The 27196-nt window shown below is 41.4% G+C and overlaps 1 protein-coding gene across 2 annotated transcripts in view; it reads right to left on the bottom strand.

The window, feature by feature from the left end:
• The window catches only part of ATRN (attractin), a 189437-nt gene extending 183324 nt beyond the window's left edge, over window positions 1-6113 (bottom strand). Inside the window, exon 1 of one of the 2 annotated variants that reach the window (XM_027559351.1) lies at window positions 5610-6113. In XM_027559351.1, coding sequence (XP_027415152.1) covers window positions 5610-5980 — 371 coding nt within the window. In that variant the 5' untranslated portion in view covers window positions 5981-6113. The remainder of the gene's footprint in view (window positions 1-5609) is intronic. The other variant, XM_027559350.1, reaches the window with a different exon arrangement.
• Between the last annotated feature and the right edge of the window lie 21083 nt (window positions 6114-27196).

Raw genomic sequence — 27196 nt, 5'->3', positions numbered from 1 at the left:
AAGAAGAGAAGAGACCTACAGGGAGAGTGCCATGTGAGAAGGAAGTGATGGAAGCAGAAACTGAAGAGACTCATCTACAAGCCAAGGAATGCCAAGCATTGCTGGCAATTTCAGAAGCTAAGAGAAAAGGGGAACAAATTCTCCCTTGGAACCATAAGAGGCAGCATCACCCTGTCAACATGATTTCAGGCTTCTGAACTCCAGAACTGGGAGAGATTAAATTTCTGATGTTTTAAGTCGCCCAGTTTATAGTACTTTGTACCACAACCTTAGAAAACTAACACAACAAATAAGAATAGTCCATGATTCTCGGACTTTGCACAAACTCTTTGCTCCTTCTGGAGTGTCCTCCCCCAGATTGTCTATTTACACTAAACTTCTCAGATCTGCCCAAATGTTCTCTGTGACACTTTCCACCAGAACCCACAGCACAGTTAGTCTCTCCACCACACAATAGTCCAGCACCACATATTGCCCACATTTATATTATTAAATTGTAAAAGCCTGTGCACATAGCTAACAATATCAATGCTTCAGAATTATGAGCTCTTCAAGGGGAAAGCAAGACTTGATTCTAACCCACCTTCACAGCCTCAAGTCAGGGCACAGTATCTAACATGTAGTGATCAATCGGAAGCTACTTATGAATTGAACAGGCCGATGGCTCATCTCAAAAGAAAACAAGCATGATTTCAGAGAATTGGCTATTCTAGATTATAGAGAACTGAAGATGGGCCTTGAGGTAGAATCTAGATAATAAAGAAGAAAAGAAAGAATGTGGGGGTAGGGATGAAGAGGGGTGATGAATTTAGCAAATACGCAGAAAAACTATTACAAAGTAGAAAGGTTGGGTTAGGGAAAAGGGGTTATATGTAAAGCATTTGAGGGCCTTCTGCTGAGGGTCATTTTACAGATAATGGAGTTAAAAAAAAAAAAAAGAAAAACATTTCTGACCAAGACAGCAACACAAGTTCTCAGGGGATTATATGACACGGGGTAGAATGGATTCCAGAGGTGCAAGAAACCAACCAGAGTGCAACAGAGGCAGGTCAGCAATGAGACGAAGGGCCAGGTGCGCTAGGGTGGAGTAGAAAGAACAGAAAGGAACACATTTCTAAGACTTTAAAGAAGGGAGAAAAACAGAGCAAAAGACTACTCCTAAGTTTTGATCTTTGGTTATCTAAACTAGGATTTGCTACTGAAATAAGAAGTACAAAGGAAAACACTTTTTTTTTTTTTTTTAATGATAACAAGTTTGGTCTTCAATATGGCTCAATGTGAGGTAACAGCACAACACCCAATAAAGATGCCCAACAAACAGTGGAAGACAAGACAATGAAATTTAGGAAAAATAAAGACAGAAAGACAAACATGGCAGTCATTCAGGTACATTTCTGAAAGTCGTAATACATATAACTTGAAATCCATATACACAGCAGAATCTCACTCCTTCACTCAACAATAGTTACTGAGCACTATGTCTCAGGCACTGCTCTAGGCTCTGGGAATGTAACCGTGAGCAAAAGAGATAAAAATCCCTGCCCTCATGGGCTTATATTCTACTGCAAAAATTCATCAACATACACTTAGGGCTTCAGATTACTTCCTCTTAGTAATTACCATAAACAAGGTAAGTATTTATTTTACCTCCTTTTTTACCATATTTTATTTTCCAGAATTTTCACTTCACTAGTTAAAAAAGTATATGCATATCCTCAGACCAGTAGCCAGACAGATTCAATGAATTTAATTTTTCTTTTATGCTAGCTTTCTTGTTGTAACAAACCTATTTTCCCTCTTTTGTTTCTCAAAGTGTTGGAGAAGGAAACAGCAACCCACTCCAGTATTTTTGCCTGGAGAATCCCATAGACAGAGGAGCCTGGAAGGCTATATAGTCCATGGGGTTGCAAGAGTTGGACACGACTTAGCAACTAAACCACCACATAAGGTTCTCAATAGGTTATTGTATTCCACCTGCCCAAAAGTTGTATAGCAGGAACTTAAAAGAATTAAATGCATATTAACTTCATAAATGAGCTTAACATCTTTTTTTCTTGAGCTTAACATCTTTACTTTCTAACTTAATGGGATATATTTATCCTCTAAAGAAAAACTTTGATAGTGATATTACAAGTAGAAAAACATGATTACTGAATCACACAAAAATGAATCGAAGTGGCATTGCTCTGGAAATCATCCACAAAAGATTTCATAGTTATTTTTATTAAACTGACACCATTAACCTTATCCTCTGTAATTAATCATTTCTACAGTATCTTACATTTGAAAAAAAATGAACTGACTTTCTAATTACAACCACACAATAACCCAAATTTTAAACAACATCCTCAGAATTATCCTGAAGATTAAACGGTACAATATACATGAAAATGTTTAGCCAGGTCTCTGGCATGTAGTATGGACTCAGTGATAACTTTAGTGAATCTAATCCTATTATTATCTATGTTCTTTTCAATTAATGAAAAAGATCTTACTACAGTAATTGTAATACAGGATTTACAGAACTTAAAGGCTTAAAAAACACACCAACTTGATGCTGACCCAAACCAGAAAAGTATTCATTCTAATGTCTCTTAGGTTAATGACAAAGAAGTCTGTAAGTTAAATCAAGATACAAACTAACATATAATCAAAACCAACATTTCACTCTTCCCCTAAAAAATCCTACAACTAAAAATTTAATGGAAGGTTTTATTAAAGACTATAGACATAAGTTTCTCTTACTTTCAGTTTTTAAAATGCAAATTTCAGAAGCCCACAAAATACAATGAAATTATCAGAATGAAGGTCTTAACTGTTTGCCCAGAAAAGAGCACTGACACTAGCTGGAACCGGCTCAACGGAGCACCCACAACAACCTGGGAAGCCCCTTCACTCTCATATGACACCACCTGAGACAACCTGATCAAGACTGCCTGTTCCCCTCTAAAAGTGGTTCTTTTCCAATCCTCTGACAGTCCTCACGGACACTTGGACCTGCTCTCTCTATATGGAGATGATGCTAACACTTACACCTGTCCCACAGGTGGAAATCCTGAAAGTACTCCATCCTCAGTGTGTGCAAAATTAAACATCTCATATCTGCTCCTCCTGTGTCCCTGCGTCTGTTAATGATATCACCATCCCCTCAATCACCTAAGATAGGGTCTAGTTTTCGTTCCCTCACCATCCCCCTCTCTTCTCAAGAGCAAGCCAGTTTCAAAGAAAGATCAGTCATTCACCTCTATAATACCACCTAGCACCTATCCCTTCCTCCATTCCTACAGTTTATCTTAAGTTTTCATTACTCCTGACCTGACCCACACCAAGGTTCCAATCTAGTTGCCCATTATCTCTCATGCTTAAAATGAGTCCACCTTCTCTGAACATTATAGACAGACTGATCTAGCAACATATGTCCCTCCCCACCCTGTGGGCCCCCACTGCCCACTAATGCATCCTAAATTTTCAGAACTTGAAAAATTCCCTTCTGACCCAACTATCCATTCACTTGATCGTGGACGTGCTCAAATTCAAAATGCTTTGGTCCCATCTTCAAAGGCCATTCTTGCTCTGGCTCCAATCTGTAATGACTGTAATGTCATAAAAACAAGATGAATAATGCTATTCTACTGCTCACAGGCTAAAGGTCAAAACTTTCAACCCAACCGACAGGGCTCCACGTGGCCTGGTTCCTGCTTATCCCTTCAGTCTTGCCATGCTTCCCTTTGTTCTCTCTGCTCCAGCCACTTGGCTTTCTATCCATCCTGAAATGATCCCTCTCATCTCCAAGCCTCTGTACACACCGGCCCTTTAGCGGACCACCTCCCATGTAGGTAGTGGGATTTCACCCTTCAGATCGCAACTCAAAAGCCACTTATTCAAACACTAACCTTACTTTTCCAAACTAAATCAAGTCCTCCATTTGCTCCCTTCTCTTCACTTTCATAGCTTTAAGAAAAATGGTAAGAAATTGATTACTACTCGCAAACTAGAATGTAAGCTATAGAGCTGGACTGTGTCTGTCTTGTTAACCACTGTAATTTCATAACATAATCCAGAGTTGCCCTCAACAAGTTGTTGTAGATTAATGTAGTTCATGAGCCAGAATTATATTACCCAGAACCCTAAGTAAAGGTACAAGGCTGGCCATACTGTACAAATCTATTTTGAAATCACTTGATTTCTCCATAAACAACAAAGAGCTCATCTCCACAATGGTCTCCAAGTTCCCTTGAAGATATGACATTACATGAGCCTATAATTCTACTGTTCCAAACTTCTCTCTCGCATTTCTCCTCTATATACCCTGGCACTAGAATATTTCACTTCTGGTCTCCACAATTTTGTTTGCATCCTTCGTTCCATCTGGAATTTTTTTTTCCAGCTCCACATTTCCAATCCTACTTATCCTCAAAAGTTCAAAATCAGTGTCATCTCCTCCTCAAAATATCCCTGCATTCCCTCAGCTAATCACACCTTCTCCACTCCTGAATTACCACAGGTTCTCCTTTGCTTCATTCAGGTTTCAGATCAAATGTCACTTCAAATGAGTGCCTTCTCCTAAAGTTACCAACTGGTTATAATTCTCTACCCTGTCTTATTTTCTTGACAGCGTTTACCATAAAACTTATTTTATTTCATCTGTTTACTTCTTAACTGTATGTCTCCCTTCTAGAATGTGAGATCTATGAGAGTAGGGACCCTGTCTGTCTTGTTCTCCGTATTTCCCCACTCCTCCACATTTGACATCAAAAATGTCCAGCAAATGTCAGCCAAAGACATGTAGTCCTTATGATTAGGGTTATCTATGCAACAGATTTTTCTCTAGCTATATTCCAAACTCCTTGTGGACCAGACCAAAGTCTGCCTAATCTATTTGTATTATCCAGCAATCCTTGCACAACGAAAGCAAATAATAGTTACTACTAATTAATGAATGATCTCTCCAAGAGGTACTGCCCTGAACCAGGCCAACTCAGAACTCCACATTCTCCAGAAACCAGGGCAAATAGGAACCTCCTTCGACGCCCTCTCCACGACAGACCTTGTTCCAATCAGCCTCCAGTGAGCGTCCAAAAGCTAGTTTCTTTACTTCCTTTAGCCAGTAACCACTGTTTCTTCTATCTCTAGTATCTCACGTCCAACCCGTTTCCCTTCTATCTCCAGACGACAAATCTCTCCAAGGGCCCTGTGTCTTCAGAGTACCCCACTATCTCCAATAAGTCCAGGAACTCATCAGACCCTGGAGAACGAAGGGATGTTCAAAAGAAGTGTTAAGGTAGGCTGGCTTTCTCACCTTTTCCTTTACCTCGTTTTTTCCGAAAGAGGCCCAGTTTCAGAGATTGGCTTTGATACTCTTCGTAATCGTAAGCTTTCGTCCCACGTAGCTTTCGTCCCTTTGGGGTGCCCCCACCCTTGCCTAGCACCTTTTCAACTTCTAGTACCGAAGACCCCAGGCCAGAGACGAAGATCTTCACGGAAGCAAGTGGTCCTGAAACACGATGGGGCAGCCCTCCTCTCCCCACTTTCTGTGGGGCATCCGCCTCCAGCCTGGGGCCGTCTTGAGCGACCCTTAGCCTCGACCTCCGATACTACCTCCCACTCACCTGAAGCGGCCCCCGCAGTGCTGGCATTGCTCGCCCACCCAGCCGGCGGGGCAGACACACTGGCCGGTGCCAGGGTTGCAGCGGCCGCCGTTGACACAGGGCCGGTCACATTCCTTGGCCTCGGCTGCGGCTGAGCCCGACACCGACGCCGCTGCCGCCGCGGCCTCAGCCGCCCAGGGAAGTAGCAGCAGCGGCGGGAGCAGCAGCAGCAGCAGGCGCCGCCGCCGCCGTGGGAGGCGCAGCCCGGTCCGCAGCCCCGGCCTTCCAGCTCTAGTCGCGTCCCAGTCCCGACACCGCCTGCCGTTCCTGCTCGTGGGCGCCGGTGTCACCACGGTCCTCCTCAGCCTCGCCTCAGTCGCCGCCGCCACCATCTTCCCGGGGCTGAGACGGTGTCCCGTGAACACATATACCCACACACACACACACACACACACACACCGCACGGCCGGCTCAGCTTCGCCTGGCCGTGCGGGGCGGGACTGTGCGGACGGTGGCTCGGGCGGTCAATCCTGAGGGCGGGGCCAGAGCGGCGCGGGAGGCGGGGCCAGGGCGTGCGTGCGTGCGTGGGCGGAGCGCGCGGACTAGCGTCATCTGGAACGCGCTTCCCTGAAGGCGGCTCTGTAACGCGACGTGTAGGGCTTAGGGAGTTCTCCCTGCCTCCCTCGACCTTGGTGTCCAGGAGCTCTCGCGGTGTAGTTCTATTCATTCGCTTCGCACGGCCGCGCCTGGGTAGCAGTTCTGAAGCACCCTGTTCCCGTTGGTTGCCCGGAGCCAGTCGCTTCTTAAGCCAAGCCGGCCGAGTTGAGCGCTGCTGTCCAGGGACCCTGGCTCCAATCATCACTCTACCCCAAGTTTCGCTGCGGGGCAGAAGGGACCTAGGAGTCTGAGTCGTGATGTGGTACTAGCTGTGGTACTGAAGGAGTGCTGCGAGCCTCTGCTTTGACCTTTGTAATACAGTGTTAACGAAGCAACACGTGTGTTAAGAACCTATGGTCAGTGAATGCCTAGAACTGAAGACACACAGCAAGGCTTTCCTTGATACAGCCTGATTCAGTAGCAAACTAGACCCCGCACCTTTAATTCGGTAGAGGAAGTTTGGGGTTACCTTGTTCCCCACTGTTTGCCCTCCAATCGAAAGGGCAGCATAAAATTAGCAACTGGAGCCTCCCCCTTTCTGCATCCCGGCCCGCTTTAAACACACAGGTCTGCTCCTAGAGCCCTTCTTGTCAGGTAGTATGTTACTTTGGTAATCCGCAACGAAACATGCCTGCTGGCAGTATAACCTTGTGTGGTCCCCAACCCTGGAATCTGGACGGACCTGTGACTGGATTTAACCAAGAAGAAAGTGGACGAAGTGATGATGGGCACATTCCAGGTCTGAGCCTTAAGAACAACGCAGCAATCCTGATTTTGAGCTCTTGATAGTCCTGAGCTGCAGCTTCTTTTCCACTGTGCCACAAAGAGAGCATTTGGAGGGAAAGTAGGAGCCCAATTAACACCAGGAACTTAGATCCCAGACACAAAAATCTGGTAAATCCATCCCAGCTGCGGGACCAAGTCAATGAAGAAAGAAGCCCTTGTTCCAGCCACCTGGGTGCTTCCACATTACCTAGAACAGAGACAAGTCTTTCCTACTTTGCCTTATCCAAAATCTTGAGAAATTATACACTGGTTTCTGTTTTAAGCCTCCAAGTTTTAGAGAAATTTGTTACTTACCAACAGATAACCAGAACATTGGCTTGTGCTGTGGCAGATACTCCCATAGCAGCTGTCTCAGAGTTTGGGCACCTTGCAGTCCCTAGGAAGCAAAGAAAGGCCCTCGCACACTTTGAAGCGTCTCTTCATAGAGCACAGAATTCTAAAATTCTAGGATGTACCTTATATCTCCAGGTCCTGACCTTCCTCATTCTGCATACCCCTGAAGCCTGGTAAAAGCTGAACTGTACAACAGCCCGCTCTCCACCCACGCATCCCTCCTATTCTTACATGAAACTGGTGCTCAGCCTAGGCCCTAGCACTGGTATTCTGGTTTGTAGGTTGTGTTTTTGCTACAGTGTCCTACATGGGGATAAATATGGATGAGACAGGAAAATGGAATATGTGGCCCTATCATGGGTCAGGCTGACATGCAGCCATGCCTTGGCTTCAGGAAGCAATGTTCCTCCAGGCCAGAAATGGAACCAGCCGATTCCACCACTCCCCACAGCAAGACTGAGCCCAGGGTGAGAAGTTTCACATGACTTTCCCAACACATGAGGTTAACAGGAAATGGCTTGCATCTATACAACAGCAGTATGACTATTTTCGCTTCAAAGCTCTCAAACCTTGCTGCAACAAACATTCTTTTTCTTACTTCCTTAATTTATTCCCTCCTCTAGTTCTTTTTCCTTAGCCTTCAAACATGCTCAGATTATATTGTCCTTAAAAAACAAACAAAATATTTTCTTGTGAAGGGAAGTATTGATATTTTCTTTCTAAGGAGGAAGAAGCCATACTGTTGTCAGAGTCCGCTATACTTTATGTATGATGCATTAAAGATAGCTACAAATTCTTTTACAGTCTTTCAGTGGAAAGATGGGGACTAATCCTCCAGTCCTTGAATCTGGGATGGCCTTCGTGATTTGTTTAATCAACAGACTATGATAGAAGTGATGGGCAGAGAATTTGACTTTAGGTCATAGGAAGTTTTTCAGTTTCCTCCTAAGTAGCTCAGAGCACATACTCTTAGGAAATCCAGCTGCCTTAAAAGAAGTCTAGCTACTCTGAGACTTCAGTTCAGTTGCTCAGCCGTGTCTGATTCTTTGCAACCCCATGGACTGCAGCATGCCAGGCTTTCCTGTCCTTCACCATCTCCCTGAGTTTGTTTAAACTCATGTCCATCAAGTTGGCGATGCTATCCAACCATCCCATCCTCTGTCATCCCCTTCTCCTCCTGCCTTCAATCTTTCCCAGCATCAGGGTATTTTTCAATGAGTCAACGCTTTGCACTAGGTGGCCAAAGTATTGGAGCTTCAGCATCAGTCCTTCCGATGAATATTCAGGGTTGATTTCCTTTAAGATTGACTGGCTTGATATCCTCGCTGTCCAAGGACCTCTCAAGAGTCTTCTCCAAAACCACAGTTCAAAAGCATCAATTCTTCAGCATGCAACCTTTTTTATTGTCCAGCTCTCACATCCGTACATGACTCCTGGAAAAACCATAGTCATCTATATATAATTCTGAGTGGGTTCTGGTACTATAACATCCAGTCACTCGTAATGAAAGGGATCACTGCTGCTCTGAAAATACATATGCAGGACTCCTTATGCCTTATCACCTAGATTCTGTAGCTATTCTACCTGAAATCCCATGCCACCTTTTTCTCCACTAGTCCTTATCAAAGCAGCTACCTCCAGGTCCCAAAAAAGTTAATGTCAATAGTCAAGAATTCTTAGTCTATGATATGGAACTAACTGTTCTAAGTTCAGACTCTTAAATAACATAGTTCTTAACAGCTGCACAGCCAACGTTATTTGCCACTAAGATGGTGTGAAGTAGCCTCTGCTAGTTTTTTGGGCTTTTGTTTTTTTCCCTCAAGAAAAGCATTCTCTCTGTGTGGTCCTTTTGCTCTCTCTGATTTCAAGTCATCATTTTCTATATCTTTGCTTGCATTATAGCATTGTCTCCAGGTCATGGACATGAATGTTTTTTTTATAATTTTTAATTTATGCAATGTCTTAGGTCCATTTCCCCAGGAGCAGAGCCTGAAATAGAATTTGAGTGTACAATTTATTGGGAGAGTACGCAGGAGAAAGACAATGAAAGAAGCAGGGAAGGTAGCTGATCAAGGATGCAGTCTTATCTGGAACTTCAGCCTGATCGCATGGAGAGTTATGGAGCATGAATTGTACCATAGAGTTGATCCCACCCTGAGGCAAAACAGCCAGCATTTTGTACACATTTCATTTAGCAGCCTTCACTCAGCAGTAAGACGGATCCAGTAAAAGAAATTGGAAGGGGTAGCAGCAGTTTACTACGTACCATGAATATTTACTGAGCATTATATACCAAGGAGGAATGCTCCCCTGGGAAGATCAATCTGATTAGCTGTCTGACATTCCCTAAGCATCAGAAGACCTTGCTCTGAACTGTTTGAAATATCAACATATTTTAGTATGCCAAAGGTCTTTTAGTCTACTAAACTATCTACATGAAATGAAGCAATTTCCTGATTACAGATGGCAGGATCTTACATAACTGGTTAAGTTCTATATTGCCTAAGGAAAAGACTGATCCTGAAACTTTCCAACAATCACAGCTAGGAAGGTTCTAGGAATGAAGCTCAGTTGGGTAGCAGCTCCCATATGACAGATAGATCAACCTACAAACATAAGATCCCAATAATCCTTAGCAGGGTCTAAGGGAAAGTATTTAGGGACGCTTCACCTGGGAGCACAAAGCTATGGCAGAGCTCCTAGTGGCCTCCATAAACAAGCCCCACAAATATAAAGTGGCCTTTATATCAGCTCAAGGGACAAAATCCAGTCTTGGGAAGAAATAACCAATTTAAATGCAGAGGTCTTGAAATTTCTATTAGACGAACATGCCCACTTCCTCAAATTTCTACAGTAGAGAACTAAAAAGCTTCTCCTATGTGTAGATTAAATGTTATGAAAACAGTAATAGCATTAAAAGACAATTGTCCTTGCTGAATAGTATACCCATGACGAATGACTTCAAATTAGAGCTTCCCAAAACTAAAGCCATTTCCCCTCAGGTTTAATGAGATATGATTACATAACAGCAGTGTATACATTTTAGGTGTACAGCATGATGATTTCATTTTCATACATCAAGAAATGATTATCACAATAAATTTAGTAGAACATCTATCATCTCATATAGATATAAAATTAAAGAAACAGAAAAAATAATTTTCATTATAGTCAGAATTCTTAGGATTTACCTTCTTAACAATTGTCATATATAACACACAAGAGAGTTTACTATGTTAATCATGTTGCATATTACATTTGTAGCACTTATTTATCTTATATGTGGAAGTCTGTACCTTTTGAATGCCTTCAATCCAATTCCACCCTCCTCCAACAACCTCCTCCTCTGATAACCACAAATTTGATCTCTTTTATGATAAGTTTATTTGTTTTTGAAGTATAATTGGCCTGAAACACTGTATTAGTTCCTAGTGTACAACATAGTGATTGGTATTTCTATAGCTTCCAAAAAGACTACCATGATAAGTCTCAGTACCATCTATCGCCATAATGGTATTATATTATTATTGACTGCTTTCCCCACACTGTACATTCCATTGTTGTTGTTCAGTCACTTCGCTACCCATGGACTGCAGCAGACCAGGCTTCCCTGTCCTTCACTATCTCCCAGAGTTTGCCCAGACTCACGTTCATTGAGTTGATGATGCCATCCAACCATGTCATCCTCTGTCACCTCTTCTCCTTTTGCCCTCAATCTTTCCCAGCATCAGGGTCTTTTCCAGTGAGTCAGCTCTTCACATCAGGTGGCCAAAATACTGGAGCTTCAGCTTAAGGATCAGTCCCTCCAATGAATATTCAGGACTGATTTCCTTTAGGACTGACTGGTTTGATCTCTTTGCAGTCCAAGGGACTCTCAAAGAGTCTTCTCCAACACCACAGTTCAAAAGCATCAGTTCTCCAACACTCAGCCTTCTTTATGGTCCAACTTTTATATCCATACATGACTACTGGAAAAATCATAGCTTTGACTATTTGGAACTTTGTCAGCAAAGTGATATCTCTGCTTTTTAATATGCTGTCTAGGTTGGTCATAGCTTTTCTTCCAAGGAGCAAGCGTCTTTTAATTTCATGGCTACAGTCACCATCTACAGTGATTTTAGAGCCCAAGAAAATCTCTCACTGTTTCCATTGTTTTCCCATCTATTTGCCATGAAGTGATGCAACAGATGCCATGATCTTAGTTTTTTTGAATGTTGAGTTTTAAGCCAGCTTTTTCACTCTTCTCTTTTAATCAAGAGGCTCTTTAGTTCCTCTTCGCTTTCTTCCATAATGGTGGTGTCATCTGCATATCTGAGGTTACTGATATTTCTCCTGGCAATCTTGATTCCAGCTTGTGCTTCATCCAGCCCAGCGTTTTGCATTATGTACTCTGCATAGAAATTAAATAAGCAAGATGACAGTATACAGCCTTGACGTACTCCTTTCCCAATTTTTAACCAGTCCATTGTTCCATGTCTGGTTCTAACTGTTGCTTCTTAACCTGCATACAGATTTCTCAGGAGGCAAGTAAGGTGGTCTGGTATTCCCATCTCTTGAAGAATTTTCCACAGTTTGTCATGATCCACACAGTCAAAGGCTTTAGCATAGTCAATGAAGCAGAAGTAGATGTGTTTCTGAAATTCTCTTGCTTTTTCTGTGATCCAGGGAATGTTGACAATTTGACCTCTTGTTCCTCTGCCTTTCCTAAATCCAGCTTGTACATCTGTAAGTTCTTGGTTCATGTACTGTTGGAGCCTAGCTTGAAGGGTTTTGAGCATTTTCTTGCTAGCATGTGAAATAAGCACAATTGGATGGTAGTTTGAACCTTCTTTGGCATTGCCCTTCTTTGGGATTGGAGTGAAAACTGACCTTTTCCAGTCCTGTGGCCACTGCTGAGTTTTTCAAATTTGTTGATATATTGAGTGCAGAACTTTAACAGCATCATCTTTTAGGATTTTAAATAGCTCAACTGGAATTCCTACTAGCTTCGTTCATAGTAGTGCTTCCTAATGCCCAGTTGACTTCACACTCGGGATGTCTGGCTCTAGATGAGTGACCAGACCATCATGGTTATCTCGGTCATTAAGATCATTTTTGTGCAGTTCTTCTGTATATTCTTGCCACTTCTTAATTTCTTCTGTTTCTGTTTGGTCCTTAGTATTTCTGTCCTTTATTGTTCCCATCTTTGCATGAACTGTTCCCTTGGTATCTCTAATTTTCTTGAAGAGATGTCTAGTCTTTCCTGTTCTATTGTTTTCCTCTATTTCTTTGCATATTTATACCTGTGACATTTATTTTGTAACTGTAACTGCAAGGTTTTCCTTCTTAATCTCCCTCACCTATTCTTCTCCTCCTCCCACCCCACTCCTGAAGCTACCCTTCTCAGAATTATAGGTAACAACCTGTATTAGTTTTCTGTGAGTCCTATAACAAATCATCAAAAACTTGGTAGCAAAAACAACAGGAATTTATTCCCTCACATTTCTGGGTTTCAGCAGGGCTGCATTCCCTCTGGAGACTTTAGGGGAGAATCCTTCCTTGACTGTTCTAGCTTCTAGTGGCTATTGGCATTCCTTGTCCTCCTTGGCTTGCGGCCAGATCACTCCAATTTTTGTCATCACGTTGTCTTCTCCTCTGGGTTCTCTTCTGTGTGTATCTCTTATAAGTACCATTGTTATTAGACCTAGGGCCCACCTAGGTAATCCAGAATGATCTCGTTATCTCAAAATCCTCAATTAATTTCATCTACAAAGACTCTTTTCCAAATACACTAACATTCATGGGTTCTTGGGTAAGAATGTGGACAAATCTTATGGGGCACCACTGTTCAGCCCTATACATGAAATCAACTCATTCAAATTATTCATTTATGCAGCTAGTATTTATTGAGTGACTGCTATGAACTAAAGATTGATCTAGGCTCTGGAGAGGCAGCAGTGAAAAAACATGTAAAAGAAAATCCTCACATCCATTAGAATGGCTACTATCAAATAAACAAACAAAATACAGAAAATAACAAATGACAAGAATATGGAGAAATTGGAACCTTTGTGCACCATTAACGTGAATGTAAAATGGTACAGCTGTTACGGTGAATGGTTTGGCAGTTCCTGGAAACATTAAAAATAGAATTACCATACGGGCCAGCAATATCATTTGTGGGTGTGTATGTATATATATGTATATATACATGCAAAATAATTGAAAGCAGGATCTTGAAGAGATATTTGTACACTCATGTTCACTGCAACATTATTTTTGTACAATAGCCGAAAAGGTAGAAGCAATCCAGGCATCCATCAGTGGATGAGTGGATAAATAAAATGTGGTAAATAAGTACAGTGGAATAATATTCAGCCTTGAAGAGGAAAGAAATTCTGACATATGCTACAACATGGATGAATCTTGAAGACATTATGTTAAATGAAATAAGTCAGCCACAATCATGTATGATTCCTCTAACGTAAGGTAACTGTGGGGAGGAGAAAGTGGGCCCTGGTTATTTAACAGATATAGAGTTTGAGTTTTGCAAGATGAAAAAGTTCTGGACAACAATATGAACCAATTAACACTACTGAACTGTATACTTAGAAATGTGAAGAGGAACTTGCCTGGTGTCCAGTGGTTAAGAATCTACTTTCCAGTGCAGTGGACACAGGTTCAATCCCTGCTCAGGAACTAAAATCCCATGTTTTGGAGCAACTAAGCCCACACACTGCAATTACTGAGCTGGCACACCTCAACTAGAAAGAAACCTGTGTGCTGCAACTGAGACCTGATACAGCCAAAAATAAATAAATGTAGTTTTAAAAACCAGTTAGGATGATAAATTTTATGATATGTGTTTTTTTAAAACCACACTTAAACAATTTTAAAATTGTGCTTAAAAATTCCCTTAGAACAGCTAATTAGGTGGCTACAGAGATAGACACATATAGATTTTTTTTTTTTTTTCAGGCCACACCACTTGACTTCCAGAATCTTAGTTCCCTGACCAGGGATTAAGCCCCAGCCCCAGCAGTCAAAGTGCCAAGTTCTAACCACTGGACCTCTAGAGAAGCCCCTCACCTGACTTCTTACACTATAGATTAGTTTTGCTAGTTTTTTACTTTATGTAAATGTAATGCTACAATATGGACTCTTTCGTGACTGTCTTTCACTTAGCATTATGTTTATGAGTATCACCTGTACTGCTGTATATAGTAGCTCATTTTTTTTTTTTTTCATTTCTCTACAATGAACAGAGTAGGAATCTCACACAGGTCTCCTGATGAACATATTTTCATGTTTCTGTTGGGTACAGAAGATGTACTGATGAATGTTTAACAACCAGCTTGCTAGGGGGAAAAAGCCTTCAGGTGTAGCATTTGTTGATTCCTACGGTGTAAACACTCCCATCATGACCTATTTAAGGCTACCAACATGATGTCACTGAAAGCGGTGCTAGGAAGCCATGCACAGAACCTGCTCCCACAAGCCAGTGGGAATCAGCTCCGGCGCTATGAATGCCTAGAACCCTACCAAGAAACAGATTCCAGAACAGAATTAGTGCAAGAGACTTATTAGGGGAAACACCTGTGAAGGATAACAAGCAAGGAAGCAAGACAAGGCAAGGAGAGGATTCAGACTGGAATAAAACTCTGACAGCTGTGAAGGAAGGGGGAAGGAAGGGTTGGTTAAGAAGAGTCTCAGACTGCAGGCAGTTGCAAGCAAGCCTTGTCTGGTCCGATGGGGAGTGCTGAAGGCAAAGGTGCTGATTGGAGTAGTCCTGAATCTCATAGTATGAGGACTCCACTAGCACCAGGGCGGTGGTGGAGCCAGAACATGGCAGCTGGGCTGCCAGTTACACCACACAGCAGGAGCTCCAAGCACTGTATTTTCACGACCTTCACAGCTGACAGTATTCCCTTGTGCCACCTGCCTGGAGATGAGTGGGATGGCTTCTCAATCAGTGTCCTCTCTAGACATCCTAGTTTTCACAAGTTGGATGAACAACTCTGACTTGTTTGAAAGCTAGACTGGCCACTTAAGACTGAATAAACCCTAGGTCCCTTGGGTAACTCAGTGAAAAAAGAGAGATTCTAGAGGAAAACACCAGATTTCCTCCTAGTAAGAGCAGGTAAGTATTCTAATTATTAATTGAAGTAATAGAAGTTGACAATATTTTATTCTTAATTGATTTGTATCTTACTGATTACATAAGGAAAGAATAGAAAAATGGACTTAGAAAAATGGTCAGAAATAGAAACTGGAAAAGAACTTATAATCCAAGTTATAGTTAGCTATTGAACTAAAAGTAATGTGGTGCTTTATAAAAAACTGTCCACAAATTCTGTGATACTCCCTTTATCTTTATAAGTTGGAGTTTAGTTCCTCTCTCTAGAATGTAGGCCAGATTTTAGTGACTCACTTCTAACAAATAGAATGTAGTAGGATGTTACCATACAAAGGATAGTCAGTACCCCTCCTCCCCTTCTCTCTCCCCACAACCCTTCTCTTTCTCTCTTCACTTGCTCTGGAAGAAGCCAGTCCTCACATCACAAGGTCACTCAAACAGCCCGTGGAGAGGCCTGGATGGTGAGGAATTGAGGCCTCACATCAAGAGCCAGCACGAACTTGCCAGATACGTGTGTGAGTCAACTTGGAAGTTGATCTTTTAGCCCCAGTCAAGGCTTCAGATGGTGGCAGCCCTGGCCAATATCTTAACTGACCTCTTGAAAAACCCTAAACCAGGATTGCCTAGTCAAGTTGCCCTCAGATTTCTGACCCACAGAACCCATGAGAATAATAAATTGTTATTGTAACCCCCAAGATCCGGGGGTAATTTATCACATGGCAAAAGAAACTAAAACAGGTAAAAAGAGTTTGGAAGCCCCCTGCATACAACCAATGCCGTAACAGATAATATTAGCATTGAGACAATATGGCAAACCCATAGAAGATGTTTATTTCCTTATTTCCTGCTCTTGGAGAAGATTTCTCCTCTCCAAGCTGACTCTCATCAAAATTCACTGTCCTGGTGCCACTAGAAACACCATCTCTGTTTCTAGAGTTTGCCCAGGGCCCTAATACAGATTACTGCCAGAGTTGTGATCAAGGACTTGGATGCCTACACAGAGATCCCCATTTCATGTTGCTGCTGAGCCACTGGCACTAGCTCCCATCATCTGAGAAGCCACTGGCAGCAATGCAGACTTCCTAACAGTGAAGTGGTTCTTGCATTCACTTGTACTGTGACTGTGGCAAGAACCCCAAGGTCGGGGAGGAGTGGCAGGTAACCCTTTATGCAAAGCTAGCTGACCAAAAGCCTGGCCTGTGACAAAAGGTGTGGCCCCGATTGTGGTGTTTACCAAGTTAAACAAGCTGAAGCCAGATCAGCGTATCAAAAATGGCTCAAGTAACAGGGAGAGTTCAGCTGTGAACACCAGCAAGTCAGAACCAAGGGCACGGATTATGGACAAGGTTCAAAGAGGACAGAGAAATGCAAGAGATCCATGGGTCACCTTTGAAGTCTGGGCCTGAGCCATGGTCTGGGCTTCCTCACCGTCAGGCCTCTTTTAAAACCATCAGGGCCCTTTCTTCCATGTACATTTCAAGGGAGACTTAAAGTTTTTTTCATGCTAGGAAAATTCCTCACAGAGTTATCAAGGGTCAGACTTTGCTCCATGCTGGCAAAGAGCTTGAACAATTGTATGTTACTTTAGGTTCCCTCAAAAGAAAGCGCTGAGACAAGTATTCAAGGTTTCTATGGGATGTAATCCTAGGAAGCAGTTAGGGGTGTGGGGAATTCACACATGCAAGGGAAGGAAAGTCAACACAGAGTGCTAGTTTCAAGGGAAACTCTGAGAAATGGTGTAGGACACAAACTCCAAGGAGGCAAGAGGGCTTGAATATTTGAGGGTATTTATACATTGGTAGGGAGAAGGCAATGGCACCCCACTCCAGTACTCTTGCCTGGAAAGTCCCATGGACGGAGGAGCCTGGTAGGCTGCAGTCCATGGGGTGGCTAAGAGTCAGACACGACTGAGCGACTTCACTTTCACTTTCATGCATTGGAGAAGGAAATGGCAACCCACTCCAGTGTTCTTGCCTGGAGAATCCCAAGGATGGAGAAGCCTGGTAGGCTGCAGTCCATGGGGTCGCAGAGTCGGACACGACTGAAGCGACTTAGCAGCAGCAGCAGCAGCATACATTGGTAACAGTATTGCTTCTGTTTTATGTTTTGGTTTTTTGGCTGGGACGCATGTAGTATCTTAGGCCCCTGACCAGGGATAGAACCGCTGCCCGCCTACCCCCTACCCCCATTGGCAGGTGAAGTTTTAACCACTGGACCCGACGGGAAAGTCCAAAACATACACATTTTAAAATTTTTATTCTTTTCCTTTATGGTTTATCCATAAAGCTGTGCTTTTCTGTTTTGTTTTGTTTTTTAATTGACGTATAGTTGATCTACAGTGTATTATCCCTCTTATTTTGCGCCTCCCCGCCTCCCGCCGCCCCACTCCCTGAGTTCCAGAGCCATTCCCATGTAAAGAAGGGGGATCGTTGGAGCTGGGAATGGAGACGTGACGGGTCAGGACGCCTTCCTCCCTCTTCTCTCTTTCCCGAAGCTGGACCACCATGCCCACCCTTCGGTCGTCGTCCTGCCGGTACCAGAGCTCCTCCTCCCGGAGCAGCGCGTCCTCGCCGCTGCGCAGAGCGGTAACGGCTGGACGGAGGAGAGGAGCGGGTTTGCTTCTTCTAGTTCTTCTGTGTCTGTCGCTCTGCCCTGCGATGACGGGGACTCGAAGCGGACTTCAGAGGGGTGAGTGGAGTTGGTGAGAAATGGTTGCGTCGTCCTCAGGTTTTTCTCATTTTCATTTTCCAAACGAGCATATTGGCAACATGTGTGTGACGGTGGAAGGCAAGGAGATGCTGTGCTGGTTCAGAACAGTGACCCACACCTGCCCCCAGCTCTGCTGGGTGCCTTTCGGCTGTAGGTGTTGGAAGCGTCAAGGATAATCCATCCTGTTATAAATCCATCATCCATCTTGTCTAAACTTTTCTTGAACACGTTTGTGTGTTCAGCAGGGACAGCCTCTGGTAAGGGCCCAGACATGGGGGAAAGGGAAAAGAGTTATTTGGTGTCAGAAAACTAGTATATCCTTTTTAGTTGGTGTCCTGTAATTCCTTCATTTGGGGTTATAGAAACAAGTCATTACCTGTTAGCATTTATGAGCTTATTCTGTGACAGTTATCAGAGTATATCCTGGGTTTAAAAAAAAAATTTTTTTTTAACCTTTCCAGGGAAAAAAAGTCTCATACAAGGTCTAAGTTATCCCCTGGTAAATTTTTTTAATTGAGGTATAGTTGATGTATGATATTATATGTTTCATATATACAACATAATGATTCACCATTTTTAAAGTTTATATTTCAGTTATAGTTATAAAAATATCCCCTGGTAATTTTAATTAGTCTCTTGTAAATCATTGTGCTGTTTAGGACCAGGTTATATCTATTTTGTACATTTTAATCAGTAAGAGGTGAATTTGTTTTAACAGCTGAAATTTAACACCAGGCACATATTAATCTCCTGTTTGTGTATTAATCAAACACGACTTCCTGACCCATGCTAATTTTTCTCTACACAGCAGTGATCCCCCTGACTGCCTACGTGAATATCTTTATCTTTTTTTTTTAATATGCATATTAGGAAAGAGTTTGGAGAATGAAATGGCAACCCACTCCAGTGTTCTTGCCTAGAGAATCCTGTGGACAGAGGAGCCTGGTGGGCTGCTGTCCATAGGGTCGCACAGAGTCAGACACAACTAAAGCGACTTAGCAGCAGCAGCATACACCAACTGCAGTCAACCATTGAGGGCTGTTAGGGGAAGGGGTGTTAATTATTGTGGTGACCAAAACAGAGTTGTAGATACTGGTTGATCAATCTTTTATTTGTTAATTGGTCACTTAGGTCTCTCCTTTTGTAGATTGTATCTTCATATCCTTTACCCATTTTTCTATTAGTTTTTCCATTTATTATTGATTTATATATTTAGACTCTAATTTTTTCTTCATTGTATGTCTGACAAATATCATTTTCCAGATTTTTGGTCAACTTCTCACTTTCTTAACAGTATCACTCAATAGTCCTTGTTTTTAGTGTAGGTTAATTTATCCATCTTTATAGTCTTTGCTTTTTAAGTCTTGTTTAAGAAATCCTTTCCTATCTTGAAGTAACAAAGATGAGAATTTACCAGGCATTTTTGCTTTTTACAAATAGTCTTTAACACACTTGGAAAGTAATTATTTGATGATGTAATATAGAGATTCAATATTTAACTTTTGTCATGTTAATATGAAGTGTCACAGAAATAACAAATGTACACAAAAATAGAATAGTACAACAAACTCAACACCCAGTCTCAACAATTATTAACTTGTTCTAGTTGATCATTGCTGTGGAGCAAATTACTCAGCAAGCTAGAAAATTAAAACAATAATAAACATTCCTTTTCTCACATAGTTTCTGTGGGTCAGGGTTTCAGGAATGACTTAACTGGGTGGTTCTGGCTCAGGCTCTGTCATGAGGCTACAATTATTGGCCAGGGCTGCAGTCATCTGAAACTTCAACTGTGGCTAAAGGATCTATTTTAAGGTGGCTCATACCTATGGCTGGTAAGGTGTTAGTAGGAAGCACCAAGTTTCTTTTGGCCTGGGCCTCTTCATAGAGCTGCTAGTGTGTCCTAATGGCATGGTGGCTGGCTTTCCACAGAATTAACAGTCTGAGAAACAGCAAGGTAGAAGTTGTAATACTTTTATGATGTAGTCTTGGAAGACACAAAAGATCACTTCTATGACATTATATTCATTAGAAATGAGTCAATAAATCCCACAGACATCCAAGGAGTGGGTGGAGGGAGGGGATTAGGTTCTACCTTTTAATTGGGGAAAAAAAAAAAAAGAAAAGTGAAGTTGCTCAGTACTGTCCAACTCTTTGCAACCCCATAGACTGTAGACTGTCGGTCTCCTCTGTCCATGGGATTCTCCAGAAAAGAATACTGGAATGGGTTGCCATTTCCTTCTCTGGAAATCTTCCTGACCCAGGGATTGAACCCAGGTCTCCTGCACTGCAGACAGACTCTTTACATTCTGAGCCACCAGGGAAGCCCAATTTTAATTGGAGGATAAGTTCTTTACAATGTTGTGTTGGTTTCTGCTGTACAACATCGCTAATCAGCTGATACACACACACACACACACACACACACACACACACATATATATTGAAGGGCAAAGTAATGTCTCTGCTTTTTAATAGGCTGTCAAGGTTGGTCATAACTTTCCCTCCAAGGAATAAGTGTCTTTTAATTTCATGGCTCGGAGAAGGCAATGGCACCCACTCCAGTACTCTTGGCTGGAAAATCCCATGGATGGAGGAGCCTGGTAGGCTGCAGTCCATGGGGTTGCTAAGAGTCAAGACACGATTGAGCAACTTCACTTTCACTTTTCACTTTCATGCATTGGAGAAGGAAATGGCAACCCACTCCCGTGTTCTTGCCTGGAGGATCCCAGGGACAGGGGAGCCTGATTGGCTGCCATCTATGGGGTCGCATAGAGTCAGACACGACTGAAGTGACTTAGCAGCAATTTCATGGCTCCAATCACTATCTGCAGTGATTTTGGCGCCCAAAAAAATAAAGTCTCACTGTTTCCATTGTTTCCCCATCTATTTGCCATGAAGTGATGGGACAGATGCCATGATCTTCGTTTTCTGAATGTTGAGTTTTAAGCCAACTTTTTTACTCTCTTTCACCTTCATCAAGAAGCTCTTTAGTTCTTCTTTGCTTTCTGCCATAAGGGTGGTGTCATCTGTATATCTGAAGTTATTGATATTTCTCCTGGCAATCTTGATTCCAGCTTGTGCTTCACCCAGCTTGGCATTTCGCATGATGTACTCTGCATACAAGTTAAATGAGCTGGTTGACAGTATACAGCCTTGACATACTCCTTTTCCAATTTGACACCAGTCTGTTGTTCCATGTCTGGTTCTAACTATTGCTTCTTGACCTGCATACAGATTTCTCAGGAGGCAGGTCAGGTGGTCTGGAATTCCCATCTCTTTCAGAATTTTCCACTTTGTTGTGATCCACACAGTCAAAGGCTTTGACATAGTCAATAAAGCAGAAGTAGATGTTTTCCTGGAATTCTCTTGCTTTTTTGATGATCCAGTGGATGTTGGCAATTTGATCTCTGGTTCCTCTGCCTTTTCTAAATTCAGCTTGAGAATCTGGAAGTTCATGGTTCATGTACTGTTGAAGCCTGGCTTGGAGAATTTTGAGCATTACTTTGCTAGCATGTGAGATGAATGCAATTATTCAGTAGTTTGAACATTCTTTGTCATTGCCTTTCTTTGAGATTGGAATGAAGACTGACCTTTTCCAGTCCTGTGGCCACTGCTGAGTTTTCCAAATTTGTTGGCATATAGAGTGCAGCACTTTCATAGCATCATTCTTTAGGATTTGAAATAGCTCAACTGGAATTCCATCACCTCCACTAGCTTTGTTCATGGTGATGCTTCCTAAAGCCCATTTGACTTCACATTCCAGGATGTCTGGCTCTAGGTAAGTGATCACACCATTGTGGTTATCTGGGTTGTGAAGATCTTTTTTGTATAGTTCGTCTGTGTATTCTTGCCACCTCTTCTTAATATCTTCTGCTTCTGTTAGATTCATACCATTTCTGTCCTTTATGGAACCCATCTTTGCATGAAATGTTCCCTTGGTATCTCTAATTTTCTTGAAGAGATCTCTAGTCTTTCCCATTCTATTGTTTTCCTCTATTTCTTTGCATTGATCACTAAGGAAGGCTTTCTTATCTCTCCTTGCTATTCTTTGGAACTCTGCATTCAGATGCTTATATCTTTCCTTTTGTCCTTTGCCTTTAGCTTCTAAACTATGGTTACCAGAGGAAAATAGGGAATGGAAGGGATAAACTGGGAGATTGGAATTGACACATACATAATACTATATATAAAATAGATAACTAATAAGGACCTACCTTATAGCACAGAAAACTCTACTCAATACTCTGTAATGACCTATATGGGAAAAGAATTTTAAAAAGACTGGATATATGTTTATATATAACTGACTCACTATGCTATACAACAGAAACTAACAAACCACTATAAATCCACTGTATTCCCAATAAAAATTAAAAAAAAAAATACTGAAGCAGAAAGAGGGATCCAGCCAAAGAGATGCATGACTTAGACAAAAGAGCTGCTTCCTTCCAGTGTGGGCAAAGAAAGTCACCTGCCATATCAGTAAACAAAGACTGTTGCATCCATCAAGCCATCAGCCACCAAGTTCAGTTCAGTCACTCAGTCGTGTCTGACTCTTTGCAACCCCATGAATCGCAGCACGCCAGGCCTCCCTGTCCATCACCAACTCCTGGAGTTCACTCAGACTCACGTCCATCGAGTCGGTGATGCCATCCAGCCATCTCATCCTCTGTCGTCCCCTTCTCCTCCTGCCCCCAAGCCCTCCCAGCATCAGAGTCTTTTCCAATGAGTCAACTCTTCGCATGAGGTGGCCAAAGTACTGGAGATTCAGCTTTAGCATCATTCCTTCCAAAGAAATCCCAGGGCTGATCTCCTTCAGAATGGACTGGTTGGATCTCCTTGCAGTCCAAGGGACTCTCAAGAGTCTTCTCCAACACCACAGTTCAAAAGCAATTCTTTGGTGCTCAGCTTTCTTCACAGTCCAACTCTCACATCCATACATGACTACTGGATAAACCATAGCCTTGACTAGATGGACCTTTGTTGGCAAAGTAATGTCTCTGCTTTTGAATATGCTATCTAGGTTGCTCATAACTTTTCTTTCAAGGAGTAAGCGTCTTTTAATTTCATGGCTGCAGTCACTATCAGTCACTAAAGCAACTCCAAATGTGCACCTTTAAGGGATTCAGTATGGAAAAAAACTGAGATTCTGGCCCAGATGGTTAAGGTGCATATCAAAGGAATGATTTCAATGAGCCCAGACTCTTGCATCATCCCATACAGAAAGAAGTAAATTCTTAACTTGAATTAACTTGAAATTCATTAATTCATTAACTTGAAATACCTGATTTTCTTTAATTCAGAGTAATCTTTTGATGCTGACTACCTGGTTTATTTTTTATTTTTTTATTTTTAATTAGAGGATAATTGCTTTATAGTATTGTATTGGTTTCTGTCATATATCAACATGAATCACCCATAGGTATACATATGTACCTCCTTCTTAAACCTCCCTCCCACCTTTGTCACAGAAGACCAGATTTGAGCTCCCTCTGTCATACAGCAAATTTCCACTGGCCATATAATTTTACATATGGTAATGTATATGTTTCAGTGCTACTCTCTCAATTCATCCCACCTTTTCCATCTCCTCCATGGCCCTAAGTCTGTTTGCTGTGTCTGCATCTCCATTGCTGCCCTGCAAACAGTTTCATCAGTACCATCTTTCTAGATTCCATATATGTGCTTTAATATACAGCATTTGTTTTTCTCTTTCTGACTTACTATATTCTGTATAATAGGCTCTAGGTTCATCCACCTTATTAGAAATGAGTCAAACACATTCCTCTTTATGGATGAGTAGTACATCACTGTGTATATGCACCACAGCTTCTTTAACCATTTATCTGTCGATGGACATCTAAGTTGTTTCCATGTTCTGCTATTGTAAATAATGCTGCAGTGAGCATTGAGGTACACGTATCTTTTTCAATTATGGTTACCTCAAGGTATATGCCTAGTAGCTGGGTCATATGGTAGTTTTATTCCTAGTTTTTTAAGGAATCTCGATACTGTTCTCCATAGTGGGAAAAAACAGTGAAAGTGAAGTTGCTCAGTCATGTCCAACTCTTTGCAACCCCATAGACTGTAACCCACCAGGCTCTGTATATGAGATTTTCCAGGCAACTGTACTCGAATAGGTTGCCATTTCCTTCTCCAGGAGATCTTCCCAACCCCGGGACTGAACCCAGGTCTCCCACATTGCAGGCAGACACCTTACCATCTGAGCCCCAGGGAAGCCTGTGGTTCTCCATAATGGCTGTATTAACTTGCATTCCCACCAGCAGTGGGAATGCAAATTTTTTCCACATCCTCTCCAGCATTTATTGTTTATAGATTTTTTGATGATGGCTATTCTGACCAGTGTGAAGTGATACCTCTTTTAGTTTTGATTTGCATTTCTCTAATAATGAGGAATGCTGAGAATCTTTTCATGTGTTTATTAGCCATCTGTATGTCTTCTTTGGAGAAATGTCTCTTTAGGCCTTCTGTCCACTTTTTGATTGGGTTGTTTGTTTATCTGGTATTGAGCTGAACAGGCTGCTTGTGTATTTTGGAGATTAAGCCTTCATCAGTTGTTTTGTTTGGTATTATTTTCTCCCATTCTGAGAGTTGTCTTTTCAACTTGTTTATAATTTCCTTCACTGTGCAAAAGTTTTTAAGCTTAATTAGGTCCCATTTTTAATTTTTTGTTTTTATTTCCACTACTCTAGGAGGTGGATCATAGAGTATCTTGCTGTGATTTATGTCAAAGAGTATTTTGCCTATGTTTTCCTCTAAGAGTTTTATAGTTTCTGATTTTACATTTAGGTCTTTAACCCATTTGGAGTTTATTTTTGTGTATGGTGTTAGAAAGTATTCTAATTTCATTCTTTTACATGTAGCTGTCTAGTTTTCCCCGCACCACTTACTGAGGAGTCTATCTTCTCTCTATTGTATATTCTTACCTTGTTTGTCAAAGATAAGGTTCCCACAGGTGTGTGGGTTTATCTCTGGGCTTTCTGTCTTGTTCCATTTGCCTATATTTCTGCTTTTGTGCCACTACCATACCATGCTTGATAAATGTATCTTTGTAATATCGTGTAAAGTCAGGCAGAGTGATTCCCCCAGCTCCATTCTCCTTTCTCAAGATGTTTTGGCTGTTCAGGGTCTTTTGTGCTTCCATACAAATTGTGAAATTTTTTCTTCTAGTTCTGTGAAATATACCATGGGTCGTTTGATAGGGATGCATTGCACCTGTAGATTGCTTTGGGTAGGATAGTCATTTTGACAATATTGATTCTTCCAATCCAAGAACATGTATATCTCTACATCTGTTTGTGTTGTCTTTGATTTCTTTCATCAGTGTCGGATAGTTCTCTGCATACAGGTCTTTTGTCATTTTAGGTAGGTTTATTCCTAGGTATTTTATTCCTTTGTTGCAATGGTGAATGGGATTGTTTCCTTAATTTCTCTTTCTGATTTTTCATTGTTAGTGTATAAGGATGCAAGGGATTTCTGTGTATTAATTTTATATTCTGAATTTTGCTATGTTTCTTGATTAGCTCTAGTAATTTCCTGGTGACCTCTTTAGGATTTTCTATGTATAGTATCATGCCATCTGCAAGCAATGAGAGTTTTGTATCTTCTTTTCCAATCTGGATTCATTTTATTTCTTTTTCTTTTCTGATTGCTGTGGCCAGAACTCCCAAAACTATATGGAATAATAGTGGCGAGAGTGGACACCTTGTCTTGTTCCTGATCTTAGAGGAAATGCTTTCAGTTTTTCAGCATTGAGAATAATGTTTGTTGTGGGTTTGTCGTATATATTCTTTATTATGTTGAGGTATTTTCCTTGTATGCCTGCTTTCTGGAGAGTTTTTATCATAAATGGGTGTTGAATTTTGTCAAGAACTTTCTCTGCATCTATTAGGATGATCATATGATTTTTATCTTTCAGCTTGTTAATATGGTGTATCACATTGATTGCTTTGAGTATACTGAGGAATCCTTGCATCCCTGGGATAAAGCCAGTTGATCATGATGAAAAATCCTTTTAATATGCTGTTGGGTTCTGTTTGCTAGAATTTTGTTGACGATTTTTGCATCTATGTTCATCAGTGATATTGGCCTATAATTTTCTTTTTTTTGTCTGGTTTTGGTATCAGGGTGATGGTGGCCTTGTAGAATGTGTTTAGGAGTTTTTCTTCCTCTGCAATTTTCTGGAAGAGTTGACCAGGATAGATGTTAGCTCTTCTCTAGACTTTTGATAGAATTCACCTGTGAAGCCATGTGGACCTGAGCTTTTGTTTGTTGGAAGATTTTTGATTACACTTTTTATTTCTATGCTTGTGAGTAGTCTGTTGATATTTTCTATTTCTCTCTGATTCATTTTTGGAAGGTTATACTTTTCTAAGAATTTGTCCATATCTTCCAGGTTGTCCATATTATTGGCATATAATTGCTCGTAGTAGTCTCTTATGAACCTTTGTATTTCTGTGTTGTCTGTTGTCAACACAGAATTAAACAGTTTCCCCTTTAATAGTTATTAGCATTTGCCTTATATAGTGAGGTGCTCCTATGTTGAGTGCATATATATTTATAATTGTTATATCTTCTTCTTGGATTGATCCCTTGATCATTATGTAGTGTCCTTCTTTGTCTCTTGTAACAGTCTTTATTTTAAAGTCTATTTTATCTGATGTAAGTATTCCTACTCCCACTTTCTTTTGATTTCCATTTGCATGGAATATCTTTTTCCAGCCTCTCTTCAGTTTGTGTGTGTCTCTAGGTCTGAAGTGACTCTTTTGTAGACAGCTTATATAGGGGTCTTGTTTTTGGATTCATTCAGCCAATATGTGTCTTTTGGATGGAGCATTTAGTCCATTTACATTCAAGATAATTATCAATATGTATGATCCTATTACCAATTGTTTTATTGTTTTGTGTTTGCTTTTGCAGGTCTTTTCTTTCTCTTGCATTTCCTGTCTAGAGAAGTTCCTTTAGCATTTATTGGACAGCTGGT

Source organism: Bos indicus x Bos taurus, chromosome 13 (assembly GCF_003369695.1).
Source record: "Bos indicus x Bos taurus breed Angus x Brahman F1 hybrid chromosome 13, Bos_hybrid_MaternalHap_v2.0, whole genome shotgun sequence".
Lineage (NCBI taxonomy): Eukaryota > Metazoa > Chordata > Mammalia > Artiodactyla > Bovidae > Bos > Bos indicus x Bos taurus.
Note: the sequence above shows the minus strand (reverse complement) of the source record. Positions and strands in the feature narration are given on the sequence as shown.